Source organism: Pelecanus crispus, chromosome 8 (genome assembly GCF_030463565.1).
Source record: "Pelecanus crispus isolate bPelCri1 chromosome 8, bPelCri1.pri, whole genome shotgun sequence".
NCBI classification, from domain to species: Eukaryota; Metazoa; Chordata; class Aves; order Pelecaniformes; family Pelecanidae; genus Pelecanus; species Pelecanus crispus.
The window spans coordinates 47,880,110-47,901,008 of record NC_134650.1 but is presented as its reverse complement, the minus strand read 5'-3'; the positions used below and the strand labels follow the sequence as shown (position 1 = coordinate 47,901,008).

Below are 20,899 nucleotides of genomic sequence, written 5' to 3'. Positions count from 1 at the left end.
TTACATTTGAAGGCAAAAATAAAAATTCAGCATCATTACGTATTCCTGCCTAATTAGCAAGAAAAAATGTGTAGACAGAATTCCTGTTTTCAGCAGCCACTGTGTTGAATCAACAAGTCAAGTTTCAGCCAGCTGACAGCACAAAGTGTCTTTTAACTTATTGCCGATTTCAAATCCCTTTGACCAATCTATTTGTTGATCTCAAGTTTCTGGGTTTTTTGCTAGAAGTAGCTCCATTTATACCCAGCATCTCCCCTTAACACGTTTTCTTTCTCCATATAGGAAGAGAGGGACATGCATTTCAGCAACACTGTTATTATGAAATATAAACAAGATCAGTACACCAAGTAACAAAACACTAATGATCAGCTGAGTCTCACACACTCATTTCCACATGCAAACCTTCACCTGCATTCATGTAATCAGTTTTTAGACATCCTATTTACCATAAACTTCTGAATCTCGTATCTTCCCTCAAAATACCTCAACTAGACTAACTAGAGGAACCCAGGCTTCACAAATTCTACTACTGAAATCAAGGACACATGAGGACAAGCAGATTTACAAAAAGTATTTTAAGTGTCAAATTTCTTCAACTGCCCTTTATCCGATTATCCTACCCCAATAATCTCTCATCTGAGATCAGCTGCTTGTAACTTTGATCTGCCAGTTACACTGACAGTTCAGAAAATTCTATTTCCCATGGCTATACTGACCAGAACAGCATCAAACAATAGGTCAATATCCAACACCACAAAATTTTAAATCTGGGGAGGACAAGATTCTGTTAGTGCACTGCTTGAAACTGCACAGAACATTCCAAATTGAAATATTAATGAAAAAAGTAATGGTATCAGACTTGCTTGTTATTGCAGCACATCAAAACCAGCGCACCCGAGCCAAACAACAAGCATTCCAGTACACTTGGCTATCAGCGGGAACCGAGCCAGCATCCCGTCGCAGGTGAAAGGTGCCCACCACCACTTTTCCCAAAGAACCGCAAGGGCAGCAACAAATCCCGAAGGTACACGGAAGGATATACAGCACTGCTAGAAGGGATGCTCACCTACTACACCCTGCTACACACAGCTGAAATCAGTTCATTTTAAATTCAAAGAATTGAACAAAAGCTATCTGTGAAAAGGCTGGATGCATTACGATCAGTCTGCACAAAAATCTGTCCTTGGGTCAACATGTACCTGGATCAGTCACAGCAGCGGGTGACAGGAGCTCCGTCTTTGAGGGATGGGCCTAGGAAAGATTCAGGCAAAGTCACTCGGAGAAGGTAGGAGACGGTGGGTGAAGCCGACCTGATGATACTGCAGTGGAAGCGCAAGGTGGTTCACGATGGCAAACAAATTTGTAAGTGCTCCTTCTCCTCCCGTTTTCCTCAATTCACCGTAGTGCACACACACAGCTGCCCCTTTTGTAGGAACATTTTTAGGTTTCTACACACAGACTAACCAGGCTAAATTACAGACATCTGGGCTTACGGCAAAATCTAAGTACCCTAGCCTTTCCCCATCACCACCAACAAAAAATACTAAAACTTTTAAACCAATCTCATCATCGCAGTATCAAATGACCTTTCAGAAACACACCATGCCTTGTGACCAGCAACATTAGGTTCCTCCTTACTAACCAGGAAACTGTGATTCTATTTCAACTTTATTCTTAGGAACACAGCAGTTAAGCTTATGGAAGCAAAGGGAACACTACACAACTGCTTCCTGTTTGGGGGTGCTAAGACAACTGGAAGATGCTGTGAGAAGTCACTGCAGCTTCGGACACAGCCCAAAGAAAGCCCCGCTTTCTCCAAAGCATACGTATTCTTACCATGGAGAGCGCTCTCCCTCATAACAAAAAAGGAGAATTCTTATTTCAGAATTTCAGATAACATCCTACGGTCAGAACAGAAGCCACTTTCAAGCAAAAGGTCTCTTGTTAAGTAACACAAGTTTAACACTGAAAGAGAGAGAGATGCTGTCACTTCAAGAGGACAGAAGGCAGGAAGAGAAAAGAGAAGTAGTTTTCCCCAAAATAGCTAATGAAAGTAGTTGCAAATAATCAGTTTAGCTGTAATGCAGCAAATCAAGTACACATGGATCCAGTATTCCATCACATGCAGCACCTGCAAGACTTTTCTGCAGCTACTCACATTTAATGAATCTTGAATGACTTTTCGATTGCATCTGCATAGGAATTTCAGCTATACAGATTAAGAAGTGCAATTTCTAGTAATTTAGTGCCTCAGTAACTCACACTGTGCTAGGACTGGTTCGTGATGTTACAAAAGAACTTGCCTGTCCTTCTCAAACTTCTGTGAGGCTTTCTTAGCCTACCAGCAAATTTAATTGAGATCCTTCTGGTCACTCAACCAAAGGGCTGCTTCTTGTAACTCAGCACTTGGTGACGCTGGGAGCACAGAAGATATGCAAAAACAGCTGAGAATACCGGTTTCCAATGTTTAAAAGCAACAGCAGGCTCATCCACGATGAATGCAGACATCCTCATTTTGTCAGTACCACCAAACGCCTTGAATGTTATGGAATGCTCTTCAAATATACTGATGATTTCTCCACATTTTGCTATTCTGTACCAGAAGCAAAGCCATGCCACCCAGAACTTCCACGCGTGGAAGCCAAGTTATGAACTTGATGGAGAACTTTGCCCTGAGCTACTAGCGAATGAGGCCATAACTAACACAGCGGGAGACTGATACCACCATCTGAAAAGGTCATCCACTCCAGACTGCTGCAGGTCTACAGGACCCTGCTACAGAACTGAGAGCAATATACAGTAAAACAGCCATTTCTGCTTTGCATGTAATCCCCTCCTCCCTTTTTTTTTTTTTTTTTTTTTTAAGTAATCAGTGTAAAAATCAGTAGAATAACCAGTTAACCTGCCAACATTTCCCCACTATTTCAAGTTTATTTTTGACACCATGTAGTTAAGAACACGAACAAGGAACCCAGGAAAGAAGCACTGCTTCTGCCTTTAGCTGAAGCCATCCTTCCACTGCATGTAAGAGCCTCTAAATCAGTTGCTGATCATGATGCGGAAAATCCCTTTTTTTGCTACAGTTTTCCTCTTAACAACGAAGATGTCAGACATCACTTAACCTGTGCAGCTCCAAGGCCTACCTCAGTGCCACTTCTCCAAGTTGTTCCCCAGGCCCAGCCTCGAGGAGGTCGCTGAAATACGGCCCCGGCTCTCCCCCAGCCCGCCTGCCTAGCTGTTCCACCGCCGTGGTCTGCTCCTGCGACTTCACCCCCTCCAAGTGCCGGGGGCTTCTTCAGCAGCACCCCTTTTATCTCTGCCCCCAGGCTAAAAGGTAATGACAGCCTTCCTGCTCAAAAGGCAACCATGCGGGACAGCACGATCAGTAAACGGGTGTCGATGAGAACCAGCCAAATTGTTTGCAGTAGAGGCAGAGAGAGGGCATTTTCCACCTGGAGCTGGCATTTTTTGCCTTTAAGGGTAGGTACCATCCTGGAAATCCCTTACCGCTTCTATGACCTCACGAACAGCAGCAAAGTTAATCCTCGTCTTTTAATAAGCTCCCTGCACTGAACGGCTGCCCATTCGATCCCCACTGATACTAGTCTCCTCAACATGTTTTAATACCCGTACAGATTTGGCTGCTTCTTCCAAAGCCATTTCCTTGCTGCAGCACATGACAGTCACACCAGAGATTAGACAAAACCTTGGTGTACTTTCTAATCAGCTGGCAGCATCCAAGCAGAAATCTTTTCTAATGATGTACTCTAAGCTGATCAAAAAAACAAGCAAGCAAACAGGCAAAGAGAGTTGTTTCTATGGAACCAAGATTAAAAAACAATGAGAAATACAGGAGCCTGCAAGTAGCCTCTGTTACATGGGAGGTAGGTGAGAAAAGTAAAGTGCAGCACGCATGCTCAGCAAATTAAAGAAACTCTATAAAGGAGAAAATAATGGTGTTCATATTCCACCGCATCCCCAGCTAAGCATACGAACTGAGGTTCAGAGTACCCGTACACACATGTATAAAATTCTATGATGCTCATCAGTTTATGTTAAGACACAGTTTTGGGCTAATCCTCTATTACCAAGGTTGCAAATATCAACTACGGGCCTGACTGTCACTCCTCACTCCAAAGGTAGCTGCATTTTAGTAAAACTACATATGCAACTGAGCAGCTTTCAAAAACCTTTGTGGGTAAGAGATGCTAAACCCCAAATCTATTCTGCACCTGAAAAATCTAGCCCTCTGAATCTGCCAGAAGACCTTGTGGCTTGTTTGTTTAACTTGAAGTTCTGTTCTACTCAGAAGCCCAGTGTCTACGATAAACAATATTGTTTAGTGGTGTAGTTTATTGTATGCCACCGATTCCACCACAATAGCTTAGTTCACAAAGAGTTTTTAAAGAATGATGGGGGGGAGCAGGGGGAGCGTTACATCAGCTCTAAATATTCAACGTCTAATCAAAGCCTTGCTTTGTTGCAAAATGTTAGTGTCCGGTGACCCTCGTGGATTCTGCTGTATACAAAAGCCTGGGCGTGGGAATACTTTGAAGCGAACTACTCCGCCTGTCAGGAAGAACCTGTAAGAGCCAGCTGATGGGCACTCCAGTTCTTAGCCCTCCCCACAGCTCCCTCCAATACATCACCAAAGACACACAGGTTCTCCTGCAGATCCCAGGAGAAGAATTTACTGAACATGTTTGGTTATTACAGCACAGAGAAGAGAAGACACGTTTCAGAAACCTCAGGCCACGCTCACGTGGAACAGGCATTAGAACCAACACAGAAACTCCACGTTACACGGCGCAGCGACTGCTCTCACTTCATCTAGGCTAAACTGGGAGAAGTAACATCAGGACCCACCAGAGTAAATTCTGAAGTGAAAATACAGGCAGTCTATTCCTTTTTTTGTCTCCGAATTAGGAAGACAAAACATTACTACAGCTACCTTGAGAATACACAGCTGTACCTTTGTGCAAATGAAACAGAATCTGTACGTAGCTGGTGGAATATTTTAAGAATTGCTGCTCCATGAGATGGCACGTTGATAAGGGGGCTGGCGCAGGGCACAGGAACAGGGACTGCAGACAGGAGGCCAAAGCAGGATAACGAGGACTCAGTAAGAAGCTCAACAGAGGAAGCTTTGAGAGCCTGAGAAAGGCAACTAGAAGAAAGACAGAGAGCCTAGTGCATAAAAACAGAACAGAAACAGACCGAGACAGGCACAGGCCAGACGAGTCTGTGACCACTAAAGTACTTTCTACTCCAGCGTGGTGGTTTTGTTGTTGTTAGGGTTTTGGGTTGGGTTTGGTTTTTTTTTTTCTTCCTTTCTTTTTGGTTTGGTTGGTTGGCTTTTTTGAGCACTCCATCAGGGATCCAAACTCTCACTGGCAGAAGCGAGAATCACAACTGCAGACAACAGCAGCGCTACTTAAGGTACAGCACAGATTTCGTATGGCAAAGTTACAAAAAAGATTTGGACGAAGGAAAGAATAGACAACAAAGAGTAAATCAGCTTTTGTTCTGTATCTGTCAAAAGAGGATTTATGATATATTACAGGCTATTTCCTAACATCTTTGCAACTTCAGTAGACTTAACACAGGCTTGCTTAGCAGTAGTTAAAATGAGGCAAACAGCCCTGAAGACAGGTTTAAGTTTCATACGGAGCAAGAAGGGAAGACCCTACTTAAGCATACATAAGAGTAGGTAAAATGCAGCAACTATTCAAAGGTACTTGTCGCATAAGTGCATGGCAAAAGCCAAAGAGCAAGAAAAAGCCTATACTGAGTGAAGCTGAGCAAAAGGACACCATACAGCACTTCATAGTCTCGATGCAGACACCTTAAACTTCTTACAAAGTTGTCAGTCTGATTACTCCTACTTTTGCAAACGCAGAAACTGAGTCGTGGGAAGAACATAACTCAGGAGGCTCCCCAGCCAGCCAGCAGCAGGACACAATCGAGTTTCTCTTACCCAGGCTGCAGTCCAGTGCTCAATCCACTAGGTAACACTTACTAAAACAATGTTTTTATTTCACGTCTACGAGCACGTCTGAGAATAATGTCATTAAACATAAGACTAGGTTCAAATTGACAGTGCAACCTAAAATACGTAAAGACTATTTCCTTCTGTTCCTGTACACGTTAACGTACTCTGAGTAAGTTCCCCAACACTACCTGGACCGCTGTTTCTCGCACAGCTCTCAAATGAAGGTACGTCAGCAACACACTTGGCATGCTTCCTGACGTTGTACCGGTGCTTTCATTTCAGCAGCGCCTCTGAAGAGACGGCAGTGGAAACGAGCTAGAGAGTACTATTCCCTCTCTCTTTATCTGCCATGCTATATTCAGAGCATCTGTAGATGGTAAAGCAGTAAAAGACTGGGAGCAAGTCTTCCCGCCAGTACTCCTGTTATTGTCAATACTGGCAGAACTATATTGCTGCTACAGCAACAGTGGCAGGTTTTCAAAGAAACTGCAGTGTATACAAGGATGTTTTACACAGCCAAACAGAAAATCTTCCTTCCAGTTCCCTCTGGCTTCAGACAAAAGAAGCAAACCCTAAATCAACACGATTCATGAGCACATACGGAAAGGCAGATGTCACAGTTCTGCCTGCATGAGGAAGCTTGATGATTAAAAAGTTTATGTTGGTGCAGCTCCGCTCTGAAGAATCAGCAGAGGACCTGAGCACTCTGTGTTGATGATGTAGCACTGGGCGCTGTAAAATCCAAATCTTGCCTGCAAATGCCGCTACTCCAACACCGAAATGCACATTACAGTGTGTTAGCGAAGATGAGAGAAGAGTTTGCTGAAAGACAGCTACTTCTATTTTGGAGACAGGTGATCAGTAATATATTATCAACCACCAAAGTCATTAAAATTTTATCACAACTGTAATATCATTATTTCTTGTACTTAAAAATAAAAATGGAAGCTAAAAGTTGTTTCTTGCATTTTTCTAAAGCACAAGTACTAGTGCCAAAAATGCTAGTATGAAAAAGGTTAATTTTGCAAGCAGTTCATAACTGAACAAAAATCAGTTACTGCAGTATTCCACTAACCTTCAGAAAAGCTGTTAATCTCAATATTCAGGATTCTGCACAGCAGGGTAGGGTTGAGAAATTAATCCTTTTAAAGTTGAATTTCAACAACTGACAAAGGCATGTGTTAGCTGAATTCTATTTATGGCATTCATCCAAATATCAAATAAAGCTTTCCTGGCTGTGTTTCAGTCATCCCCATTCACAGCTCAAAGAGTACTTTTATAAATGTAGACAGACAGTATAAATCCTGTGTCTTGTTTGCATCCAATTTTACACATCTCAGAAAGAGAGAACAACATTATTTAGTAATTGTCACTTCAAGAAATGGACCTCTAATGACTTACTGAAAAGTCTATCCTATGCAGTTGTAAACTCCAGACAAAAACCCAAGAACTCACAAGACACTACTAAAATACCACAGCGGGCAAGGCAGAGCAGCTAAGGGCTGACAGAACTGCACGTACATGAATGTAACAGGGCACCGCTCCGCTGAACGCTTAAACCCTTCAGCAACGTATTTGAAAGGTTTTACCACATATGAGGAGTAGTATTTAAAGATGCACATTTCTCTCATAAATAACCCAAAATGGGGGGGGGAGGGAAATCAATCCGTTCACAGTACCTTAAGAATTAAAAAAGAAATAAATCCAATGTTGCCATGTTTTAATCTTCCAGCATGCAGGAAACTGAGCTAAGCTTATGTTTGGAAACAATCCAAATATGATAGGTATGAAAATTCAATTAAGGAATTCAAACAACCTCATTTTGCCTTATAACCCCGTTATATACAGTTGTTATAACAACGGCCTGCCTTTATTTGTGATTCTATACCACACTGAGTTTTAGGCATAGTTGGTTTTCTCCCCATCTTCACATTCTGTCACTACAAAGACTTCATTTCTCAAACGCCCAAAGAAACCCAAATACAGCATGACCAACGAATATTAATACTAGCTATTTATTGACCACTTTGAAACACTGCTATTGTTTCAAAGCCAAAGTTCACCAGAAACACAGAGGTAATCAGGTGCTCCAGCCAGTTATGCTAGTTCCGTAGGTGCAATGCATCATCCAAATTCAGACACACGCAGAAGTCCGCCTGGCCCTCCATTTACTATTCGCTCGGAACAATGTTTCTCAGCCTTTTCAGGTTTGCACAATTTTTTCCAATGGGATTATTTTTGCCAGCTCTTGCATTCGCTGTAGAACAAGAAATGCAACACCAGCAATGAAAAATATATGCACTTTTTTTCTTTTGAGGCTATACCACAATATTTGACCTTGAAGAATAAAAGTGTACGGGTATTCAGACAGACTGTCAATACATTGCAACCACCTCTCGGATTCAGTATTTCGCTATAAACCTGGGTGTAGAGGCTCTGTTCGTGAGACTTTACATGTCCTAGAAACTCCTAGCATGATGTCTAGCACCTTGAGCCCACAAACTATCTTCACGCCTCCTTCCCTTTACTCGTTTTAGTAAGACACTGACATTAAAAAGGTTTTTTCTTTCGTCATTCCCCAAAACTGAGAAATATTTATGCTTCCCGCCATCATTTTAGTTTCTAGTTATAATTCAAGTACTATGTTTGATGATAAACATAATTTTTTAAAAACAAACATGAAGTAATGTTTAACAAACAATACTCCTTGGCACAGTTAAAAGAAAGCTCTGCTGAAAGTCTGACATCCGTAACATAACTTCTAACAAACTGATCAGGTGCGTGAAAGCCATGTTGTGTGAAAGCGATGGAGCCCGAGACTCTTGCATCTCACCAACCTCTCTCTGGTATTGCAAGATCCCAGATTAGGAGGTAAAACTGCATCGGCGTTTAAAAAATCGTTGAAAGTAATGAGAGGCAGCCTGGATGCTTCACACACGTTTCACACAGTCACAAGGCATCTCGGAGCACGGCACACGAGTCCCAGATTGCCTGCTCAGCTTTCTGTCACGTTCAGCACTAACAGCAGCTACCCTGAACACGCTCGTGCTGGAAATGGGAAAAAAAAGAGGGAAGGGAAAAAGAAGATTATAAATAAAATCCTTTTTAGCGAGCCTGAATGACAGAGCAGCAGCACGTGTTACGGACAGCATTTGTTCAAAGTAAGCTTTCATCAAGCACAAGGTGCTGCAGCCCGAGCTCGGGCTCGGCGTCGGCCAAGGTGCTGCAGCCCGAGCTCGGGCTCGGCATGGGCCAAGGTGCTGCAGCCCGAGCTCGGGCTCGGCGTCGGCCAAGGTGCTGCAGCCCGAGCTCGGGCTCGGCATGGGCCAAGGTGCTGCAGCCCGAGCTCGGGCTCAGCATGGGCCAAGGTGCTGCAGCCCGAGCTCGGGCTCGGCGTCGGCCAAGGTGCTGCAGCCCGAGCTCGGGCTCGGCGTCGGCCAAGGTGCTGCAGCCCGAGCTCGGGCTCGGCATGGGCCAAGGTGCTGCAGCCCGAGCTCGGGCTCGGCGTCGGCCAAGGTGCTGCAGCCCGAGCTCGGGCTCGGCGTCGGCAAGGCCTCTGCTCCTTCCGACAGACTGACTGACAGACGCCGAGCCCCCCAGACTGCAGGTGAAGGCAGATGCAGCTACTGAGGCACATACTCAACTGCAGGCAAACCTGCGAGAGAAGCGCTGCACCCGGGAGGAATCCCGCAAGGAAATAAAGATGCAAGTTGTTTTTAAAAACAGGTTTTGAAACTATTAAGCAAGTTCTTCTGCAAATAGGTTCACACATGACTCAGGGGATAAGTGGGAGCCTAAGCCAACCATTTAATGGCAAAACGTGGATAAAAGATTCCTTTCTGTACTACAGAGCTAAAACCCTAACAGAATCGAAGGGAGAGCAGCAACGAAAGAATCAGTGGTATAACTGCTCCGGAACCGCCAAGTTATGTAAAACTTAAGGACGGTCATAACAAATCACACTAAATATTGATTAGCCCACATCTTTTCTCTGATAGCAGCAAACTATAGGGAAAGGTTTACAAGAACCAGTAAGCTTAGAAGAGTATTTCTACCACAGTATCTTCCAAATTCTGACAATCAGCTACAGACTAACTCCCTAGTTTATGGGCTTCCCTAAATAGATATATCCTCTACAAATCTAACGGCTTCTTGAACCATTTATCCTTTTACCACCCAAAACATCTGCCAATGGCTTCCACAACTAAACTGTGTACAAAAAAAAAAAAAAATCTGTCTTTTGTTTTAAATTGCTGCCTGGTCATTGCATTGGGTGTCTCTTATCTCTGAAGTAATGAAAAATAATAAATAAGCACAGCCTATTTATCTGCGCTATACCATTCACAGCTTTCACACTCCTCTCCCCTCCACGCAAATCTTCAGTTCTGTACCTACAGTTAGACTGTGCACCACCTTCTATACGCTAAAGCTTGACATTGATTCGAGCAAAGACAATATAATGGAAGAGGAGTCCCCTGAGGGTTGTGGTTCACGGGGGTAACTGGCAAGCGTGCAGATGAAGATCATGGATACAGCGTACCTGTCAACCGGTTCTGGGGATTCCAACACCCCTTGGCTAACGCTATCCCTCCCCACTCCCCCACAAGCCGAGCTATTACAGTCTGCTATGACCAGCTTCTCAAAAGCCAGATGCTGTAGTACTTCAAGATCTTCAGCTCAATTAAATTGTCTTTCCTTACGGGACTTCGAAGAGGGCGGGGAGGAAGCCTGTACTCAGAGTTTCTTCAACAGACAACTAGTATCCCACTATTTAAAGTGTTTGTTTTGAACGCCCAGAGTACTTCAGCTGTCTTGCCTCTAAAAGCTGACTTCAGTAAAAATAAAGCCCTTAGATTCCTTGGCTCAGGTGCAGAAGGGTAGTAACCTTCCTAAATGAATTCTTTTGCTATTGTATTAATGTATTGAAACACCTGCACGGCAAGGCATACTTAAATTTACTCTAAACAATATAATCCCTTCCTTGCTACCACACCTCCAAAAGCACCTTTTTTACTTAAGTGGCAGCAAATAACTGAATTACTGGAAGCTTAAACTGAATCCTTTCAGGCCACAGAATAAGAAACCAAATTATTTCCCCATCTGATTAAAGAGCAACTCCATTGCAGGTGCGGTTCAAGTTTCAAGGTGAGGCAGATGGCCCTGTCTAGAACCGAGATGCCCTAAAAGAAAAACAAAATAAGATTTATTCCCAAATGAAATCCACACACAGGCTAAGGACGGGCATTGATCACACTCGCACAAATATACTTACAGACCAGAGATGACGGAAGTTCTTTCTCTACCACTAAGAAATGCAGAGAAGAGTTTAAAACAGCTGAAGGCGCTGAGTGTGCCTGGAGCACAGAACCCCAGGAATGCCCAGAAAGCCACTTTCAAAGGAATGCGCTCTCGATAAGAAAGGGGGTTACACTCCTTTAAGGGAGCAACATGGCAGTCACATCTCCCAGGAGGTTCTGAACCTAGTAGATATCCTCAGCAAAACTGATAACAGGATACAAAAATCTCAGTGCACATTTCCTACAGATTTCAGGACAATAAACAGCTATATTCCAAAGGGAAAACCTGACTTAGTGCCCAATAAGCAAATGACCGCACCATAACGCTAGGCAGGAGAATTTCTGATGTGGGAACTCAGAAATGTCCCAACAATAGTAAAAGCTGTTCAGAACTCACACTGATGTGCATTTAGGGCCCCGAAGAGGAAGGGCCTGGAGCATCTTTCACACAAGGAGAGGCTGCGAGAGCTGGGACTGTTCAGCCTAGAGAAGAGAAGGCTCAGCGGGATCTTATCCATGTGTATAAATACCGATGGGAGGGAGCGAGAGGCTCTTCTCAGCAGTGCCCAGTGACAGGACAAGAGGCAATGGGCACCAATTAAGACACATTAAATCCCATCTTAATTACCTTAACCATGAAGGTAGCCAAACACTGGCACAGGTGGGCCAGAAAGGTTGCAGAGCCTCCATCCGCAAAGGCAGTCCCCAACGGGACACGGTCGCAGGCAAACTGCTCTAGCAGGCACAGCCTGAGCCGGGGTTTGGATGAGGCGATCTCAAGGGGTCCGGGCCAACCTCAGCGGCTGCGTGACTGAAAGCTGGCACTGCCTCCAGAAGTGCTCGCCCCGCTCCTTCCCCACCCCCTGCACAACCGGGACATCTGATTGTTTTCGGAACTTTAACCTCAATCAGATTCCTGGGGTCTGTAGCATTTACTTATGAGATACAACCAAGACTATTAGGAACTGGAACGGTAAGTTCCTCAGTAAATCTGCTCTAATAGGAATACATATTCCAAGCTAAGCCACCTTTCTTCCCCCCTAAGAAACGAAAACATACTCAAATATTTTAAACCAGGAGACCTCCTCATTCCTAATATTAGACTGAAGAGAGAGTAAACTTTAAATGGAAGACAAGAAATATTTCTTCACCAAGTATACAATTGGACCGTGGAATTTCTTGCTGAATCCAAAAACTAATCACCAGTCAAAGAAGAACCGAGTAAGATCCTAGATACTCCTGTTACACCCCAAATAGTTAAGCATATGCACGCACACATACAAAGGGACCTCACCGCAAAGGCAGACCTACCCAAATTGGGAAACAGGCGCTGTCAGTGGGGCTCGCGTTACTCAAACGTATGGATGCACGGTGCTGCTCGGCATGAGCTCTGCTACGGCCTGCAGCTCGGAAGGACAAGCACCGAGGGAAGCGGAATGCAACTGTAACGGAGGCAGATTGTCACTTACAACTCGCATCTTCCTGCCCCACTTTGCAAAGCAGCTTTCATGACCACTGTGAGCAAACAGGTCATGTTCCCCTACGCACCAGAAAACAGAAACCGTCATAGCTAATAGAACCTACTGAACTCTGCAGCTTATTATTTTCCAATCACTCTGAAGCGCTACTATCAAAACTTACAGATTGTTCTGCTGAGTGAATCCATAAAAAAAAAAAAAAAAAAAATCAGGCCTCCAGACAATGAGAGACTGAAACAACTGGCTTGTAATGTCAGTTTTCTGAACAGGAGAGGAACTCCAACATCTGACAACTTTTTATTACTGTTTTTAAACCTCTTTCTTTCCTTTTCACCTTGTCTGGGCATTAGTATGAACTGCTATCCATCTTCCTTTTGTTTGCCAAACAGCCTGAACTTCACCACAACTCAAATCTGCTTTTAGTATCAAAAACTTTGCATTACTTTGGCATATTGCATTCGTTTTATAAACTTTGTAAGGTGACCCAAAATTCTTTCTAATTATTTACAAAGCAACTGTAAAACCTTTCCAACTGCTGGAGGGACAAGTAATCAAGGGGAACTGGAGAACTATCCTTCACAGCGTATTTATGTAAATAGTGAAAACATTCCTCTTAGTCTGACGCAGTGATACTTGCCACACAGAACTACAGAGAGTTAATAACATAACGTGACTGATGTTGAGCATTTACATTTCAAACACTGCATGCTTTTGGAAACAGCAGTTACTTAAGATTTTCCTACGTGCCCATTAGAATCCGCTATTACACCACAGTTCAGAGTTAGATCAGAAAGTTCATTTCAGCCAGTTCCTAGAATAATTGCTGCACTTGCTGACGAGAAAGCCAAAACTTGTCTGAATATTCAACCTCATCAGTTTACTCTTTACATAAACACAGAGAAGATAACAAAGGTGATAAACTGCACAGACATGACCACATACCTTACTTCACCCACACTTTGGCCACTCACCAATTTGTGCTAGGGTTTACCACCGTATCTAAACTTCAAAATGAGTTCAGGCCGTTGCCTTTTTGTATAAAAGAAAGCATTACTAGTCTTTCGTTTTCTCCAACTCAAAAGAAGTACATTTCCACATAAAACTAAGTAATCTGTGTACTGGTGCAAATATCAGATCAAGGCTCCGCCTGACAACCCTTTTTAGTCAACATACCCAACAAAAGGTAACTACACTGTTGAAAATTTATCAATAAAGATCAGATGCATTATAAAAAATTGAAAAATCTTAACCTACAATCTGGGAAACGTACGATAAAAAATTTACTTCTTGATTGTACTAAACAGCAGTATCCTATGGATTCCCCTATTAAGCTGTAATAGATTTCAAATATGCAGGTCCTGAACTAACTGAAGCACAAGTACTCTTGACTCCTAGTACTTTCATATTCTAAAGACTCTCAGATCTCTATTAGAGCAAGTGTCAAAACCGCACAAAGAACTTTCCAGAAAAAAACAAAATACAAGGGATGCCCAGTGGCATAACCTCGCATCAAAGACGAATGCAATGAGGCGGAAAGACTAAAGTAGGAGGAAAGAAAGTATTGGGAAAGAGTGTCTTCCTCTAAAGCATATCAGCAATCAGAAATATCTGCACAATAACTTAACGACAGTTTTCCAACCTCTGGGTCCCTGAGAACCCCCCAACATTGCTGGATTAAAAGGCAAATGTAGTAAAACGTACCCATTTGACTTTGCAAGTGGAAGAAGCCTGAACCCAACACACCTGATCACGGGGAACCCCACATTCAGGGCCTGCAGGCTTCACCAGCACCCCTCCTCCCAGAGCAGCCCTGGCCGGCAACATGCCGGAGCCCATTTCCTCGCGAAACGGATCGCTGCGACACTTGCCACGCTCATGCCGAGACCTCACTAAATCAAGTCCAATTCAAGCTCTTCATTGCAATATTCAAATCCTTCCATGGGATTGAAATACATTCTCTCCAATTACGGTTTCTTTGAATATCTAAATTTAAACAGGACAGGAGAATTGGGCAATGTATGGAGATTCTCTAACAGAAAAAACCCTACAACTTTTGTAGAACTACGTAAAGTATCCAAAAAGAGGAAAACTGACAATGAAAAAAATCCAACTAGTCTTAGAACTACAGAAAAAACTTACTTCATTCCTCTTAATCTCCCCTACTCCTTGATCCACGGCACACATTTACACGCGGATACAAACAGGCAGCAAAGGAGAACCCAAGGCGGGAACAGAGCCTCACGCTCTTCCATCCACACCTGCAGCAGGAGAGGTGCTGCGGCGTCCTGCCCGGCTTCCCGAGCTCCAGAAATGGATTCCCTCGCCGATCCCCAAGAAACCAGCCCAGGCAGGAAGCCTGGCTTTCCCGGTCTCGGCACAAGAGCACAGACACAGCAAATGCAGGAGAAGGCACAATGCGAGGAGCGTTTCTTTCCATGGCAGAGCCAGTTTAGCAGTTCTACCACATCTGCCACCTCCTCTGCCATGTAATCCCAGTCCTCGATACCCCTTTTCTTGTCCTGACACCACTACTTGCGCAGCTGCACAGAAACTAGACCAGGGAGCAGAACAATGCTAGAAAATCCTATCAAAAGTACAATATACTCATTCTAGATTGGTTTCCTAATCCCATTCATCTTGCAGCCACAAAAAAAACAATTGTGCTGGCACAATTCAGAGAACAGTACATGGGTGAGAACAGACAGCAGGGAAAAGGGTCTGTTTGAACAGCTCTGTCACTGGAATATTCAAATTACAGTGGGAAAAGCTGTGTATTCAGAGTCCTCCCCCCTACCCCCAGCACCACGCATAATCACCTCGCAGCAACGTATTCTGTAGTTCTGTTTTTAAAGGCAGTAAACTAGGAAGATTCAAAGTAGGAATGGACATTCACGAGGCTGACACAGAATTTAAGGAACTTTGGTAGAACCCATTTCAGTTGACTCAAGTCAGAATGCCCTGGGGGCAGCTGGAAGAGCTGCCACGGGCAGATGTACGCCATCCGTCCCTGACGTAACGCCCAGCACTGCCTGTCCAGCATGGCACCTTCTACGGGTTACGAGCAGCAGCTAAGTGTTATTATAAAAAGAAGCTAAGTATTATTTCTATTCCTAAAACCTGCTAGTACTAGTTCTAAAGTTCAAAACTAAAAGCAGGCTCTTACTATTTTTATAAAGCATTTGTTCCATCCCTCTTTGATAAGAGGGACGTGTCTTGCCAGAGTTATCTCTTGGATCATGGAAAGAAAAAAGTTGGCAGGGGTGGGGGGATCACCAAAAACTACACATTGTATCAACAATTCTCAGCGAACACAAGTAGATTGCCATCATTTAACATTTAAGCATGCAGGAAAATTGAGTTTTGACTGTATGACATTTTTAGTGCAAAGGAGCTATTTAGGAGACTATTAACATTTTTCTTTTCTTTCTGGAACAAGTTCCAGAAAGTCTCACAGTTTTACAGTTACTCAGTTATGTAAAGCAAAATGGGGGGGGAAGGATAAAAAGTTCTGATCGTTCTTGCTGCAGTGCAAAAATGCAACTTTATTAGTACACGTGTTACTTTGTAATTCTTCAAAATGAATGCATTAGCTAAATTAATCACACATTTAATCAGTTCAGATTTAGTACCTGATGTCTGATGAACTGCTTTAATCGCAGTTTTTCACCTCTGCCTGTTTACAATGAATAGCTAACTTCGCTATATTTGAATGTTGCATATGATACTCAACCACAGAACAACTAGCCTGCAGGTTTTAGATTTTATGCTCCAGTGATTTTTCTACTACATTACTAATTTGTATGCACATTTGGGTTGTTTTATTTCAAAAAGGCCAGTAGGTTATGTAAAGATGGGAATTAAACCTATTACTTTCTAAACCTTTTCAGCATTCAAAAATGCATACATTTTTGTATATCTCTGTTATCTTCTTAGATACCATCCTTCTGCAATGGTTACAAAGCATATACCTCTGTTTAATATTGATTATACATAAACCGACGGGGCTTAGTCCCGAGCACAAGTCAGTTCCTCAGGAGCTGTGGGGATGAGCTTCAGCAACAGCCCTTGGAATCAACACTTTGCATTTCTTTTATTTTTAACAGCTATAACCACTCACATTCCAGAAGCCTGCAACTTCAATACAGTTTCACTATCATTTTAAGCCACTATAACCCGGCACTGCTGCTGAAAGAAATCGTCCCACCCTTCTCCACTGCTAGTTTTCACATGTCCTTCCCTTGAGTCAGCACAAGCCATTCACAAAGACCCACAGCAAACATGACCAGGATACTCACCTAGTTAAAAATCAACATTTCTCTTCCCCTTTTCCTTTTTGTTGTTGGGGGGCAGGGTAAGAAGGAATAAGGGAAAAGCTGAGTTAATTTTACCACGATCAGTTCCCCAGTCCAGTTCGCTGCATGGCCACGTAAATGTTGGCACGAACAGAGCAGCAAGGAAAAGACAGGGGACAAGACTGCTTTAACTCAGCAAGTGGGAATTCCTACTGGCTGGAACTGCTCACGAAACCACACCTACAAGAGTAAAAACTAGGAGGTAAAGTATTTAGATACTCAAAGAAAAATATTCTCTTTCCCAAGCTACGCGTAAGTGAAAAGAAAGGACTCGAATTATCAGATCAAATTTTAAATTAAACGACTCTCCCTTTGTCTGTATTGCCGTTTCACCTTAGGTTTGCGTGCTTTTAGAAGTTCTGCTTAACATTTTTAAAGGAATATGAAAACACAAATCTTTATTGAAATAGCCATGCAAGCCAAAACTTTAACACACAGCGTGGGGACAGAGTGATGACGTAACTTGGTCAGTCCAGAGAACGGGACAAACTATACCATAAAAAAAAATTGCACGAGCATAAGCTACATCTTGACTCACTGCGTTTTCAAACATAACTTCACTTTTAAGGGCAGGCAAGTATATTTTAACCAGCACACTAAAGACTCCTCCACTTTTACTGCAATAAACTCTGTACGTTAGAAAACCTCAGTTACTCCCAAGACCACCCCAATCTTTCAGCTTCTCTCACTTTCATAATCTTTGTATTTCCAAAACATCACAGCGATCATCATCGACAAATTTACAAGACCGGTATCATTAAACCGCAACCATCCCGACGCGCACACAGGAATGCAATTCAGAGGAAAAGTGACTGGCCCCAATTCAATCTGCGAGCTGGATTCCAAACTGCGGGGTAGCTGTATTTCTAAAAGGAGAGCAGTTATGAGAAACTACATGCTCCTAACACACCCTCATCACAAATGCATATTTGTGGCTTTCTCACTGTGTTCAGACCTTTCCCTTTATCTCATCAGTTGTATTCATACTCTGATCCAGAGCATTTGTCCACAGGACAAGTTTATCTGTATCTATCCGGGGGGGGGGGGGGGGGGGGGGGGGGGACGACGGGGGGGAGCACACTGAAGTGTGTTCCGATTAATCAGATAACCACTAATACCTTTTCCTAAATCCAGCTAAAAATCGTACTAATATACCTCACAGCAAAGAGGATCACTGAATTATTCATTCTGTAAAAGTATATTCATTTGTTCCAAATTTTAATTTAAATTAAATTGCATTTCAACTTAACATCTCCTTGATCTTTTATTATGACAAAATATGAAAAGCCAGCCTTGCTTTAACCTCTTTATAACCGTTCACTGCTTCATCCTATCATATGCCATCTTGTTTGACTCAAGCAGCTCATTACGGCCACTCCTAAGCATCAAACATCCTCCTCTAGGCCTTTTCTAGCTCCGAACCCACATCAACGCCACTGGAAGAAAAAAAAAAAACATACTCATGATTAATCAGTTTGAGATCCTTTTCCTACCCGAGACAGACACTCTACCATATAAACAATTTTGAGAATTCACAGTAAGATTGGCGAGTTCAAAACTTCTGCTCAATTAAGCATGAGTCCCTGAAGAAATTTCACAACTTACATGGAACCTTTTTATTTTAAATGTTTTGCAGATCACTTCAACGGTGCACACTTTTCAAATTTCCAGTACAATAAACGATCGTTTTGAGAAGGTTTTATCACCTGTATTTTTTACTCAGAACTGCCCTGTTTCAAAATACTCTTTCCCTTCTACTGCCCTCCCTAGGACTGGAACCAACGGGAATACACACGTGTTAGCCAACAGGAGAGCCTGAAACCCCTGTAGTAACATCTTTAACAAAATTTACAAACTATTACACACCGGTAATAACTTTAAGATCTCTGAACAGCGAGACAACGACTTCGAGCAGTTTGAGAGCTTTAAAGACGCGCTTCGACTCATTAAAGTCTTTTTCTTCTTTTAGCTTCCGCACTAACGACACACACCTCCGAGTTAGTGAGCTTATTACAATTAGTTCAAAAAATTTGAAAAGAAAAAACTCTTTCCTGTAATAATGTTAAGCTCTAATTAGCTACCTTCACTTCAGGGTAATAAAAGACTTTCCATTTCTTTTGTCGTATGTCCCCAAAATTGCTCCCCGTCCGTGGTACCGCGGGCAGACACGTTCGACAGCCTGCGAGGAGCGACTGTCGCGTCTTTTAAATAAGAGAAAAGGAGTTAAGAACTTGCGCCGTACGTAACATTTGCCCTCACGCGTACCCTTGCTGGCGTGCGCTTGTCAAAACTAAAACTCGGGGGTTATGAAAGCGTTCGGTTCGTTCACGTTCGCCGCTCCCTACGTTGCCCCCCGGTCCCGACCCTCCCCGGAGCATCGCTCGCCGCCGCAGCCCCCGGTGCATGGGGCTGAGCCCCGGAGCCCCGAGCCCCCGGGACCGGGGCCCTCGGCCGCGCCGCAGCCCAGCCCTCCGCCCCGCGGGCTCTTTGCCCGTTTCTAACCCAAATCAGAACGTCCCCGGCCGCTCGTTCCACCGAAACCCTCTTCCGAGAAACTTCACGAGCCGCCCTCGGGGAGATCTCACGCCGCCCGCGCTCGCCGTGCCCCGTTACGGCCGGTCCCCGGTCCCCGGTCCCCGGCGGGGCTCGGCCCGCAGCCCCGCGGATGCGCCGCCGAACGGCGAGGCCAGGGCGGCGAGGGGGCCGCACCCGCGCTCCCGGCCCGGCACCGCCGGCCGCACAGCAGCCCCCCGCCGCCGTGCCGCTCCCGCGGGGGCCGCCGCCGGGCCCCGGGCGCAGGAACCTGTCGGGACACATTCTTGAGGCCGCCGCGGCCGGGCCAGGAATGCGGCCGGGGGAGCCGGGCTCTGCCCCAGCGCCGACCGCGGGGCCCCTCCGGCGGGGCGCCGGCGGCCGAGCATCCCGGTGCGGCCCGCAGGCCGGCGGCGGGGGGGGGGGGGGGGGGGTGCTCGGGGCGGGCGAAGCTCCCGGCCGGCCCCGCAGGAGGACGCGGGGAAGGGGGGGGGGGGGGGCGGCGGGCCGAAGCGCGGGCCCGGGCGGCAGGGCCGGCCGTTAGCGGCGGTTAACGGCGCGGGCACGGCGGCCTCCCCCCCCACCCCCCCCGGCCCCGCCTCCCCGGCCCGCTGCCACACTCACCCTTGGAGTAGAGCGACTTGGGGGACTCGAGGTCGAGGTCGGCGCTGAGCAGAGAGATGAAGTCCGAGGGCATCGCAGCTCCGCGGCCCGGCAGGGGCGAGGGGGGCGGCGGGAGGAGGGGGCCGGGCCGGGGGAGGGGGGGGGGCCGCTGCTGCCTCCGCCGCCCCGGGCTGGGGAGGGGAGACACCGGCAGGCGGGAGCGCGGCGCTCCGCACGTCGGGGCCGGGTCGGGCCAGGCCGGGGTGGGGGGAGCTCCGCTCGCCGTCGGGACCGGGCACCGCCACCCGCCGCCGCTGACAGGAACCGGCTGCTGCCAACGGAACGCGCCCGATCGCCCCCTCCGCTCCCGCTCTGCGCCTGCGCGGCCGCCGGGGAGGGGGCGCGGGTGAAGGAAGCCCAGGGCCGGCGGCCCGCGCATGCGCCCCGGCGGGCGGGGAGACGCGGCGGCGGAACAGCGCCCGGGCGGGCCCGGCGCGCCTGCGCGGAGGGGCCCGGGGCCGCGCTGCCCCCGCCGCCGCCGCCAGCGCCGCAGCGCGCATGCGGGAGGGGGTGGCGGGCGGCGGCCGGAAGAGCCGCCGCGGTGGCGGGGGGCGCGGAAGCGTCTAGAAAGGGGCGGGGGGGGCG

The 20,899-nt window shown here is 45.7% G+C and overlaps 1 protein-coding gene across 1 annotated transcript in view; it reads right to left on the bottom strand.

Moving 5' to 3' along the window:
* Positions 1-20,348, bottom strand: part of NFAT5 (nuclear factor of activated T cells 5) — a 67,564-nt gene extending 47,216 nt beyond the window's left edge. The window contains exon 1 of the mRNA XM_075715126.1: positions 20,276-20,348. Coding sequence (XP_075571241.1) covers positions 20,276-20,348 — 73 coding nt within the window. The remainder of the gene's footprint in view (positions 1-20,275) is intronic.
* Between the last annotated feature and the right edge of the window lie 551 nt (positions 20,349-20,899).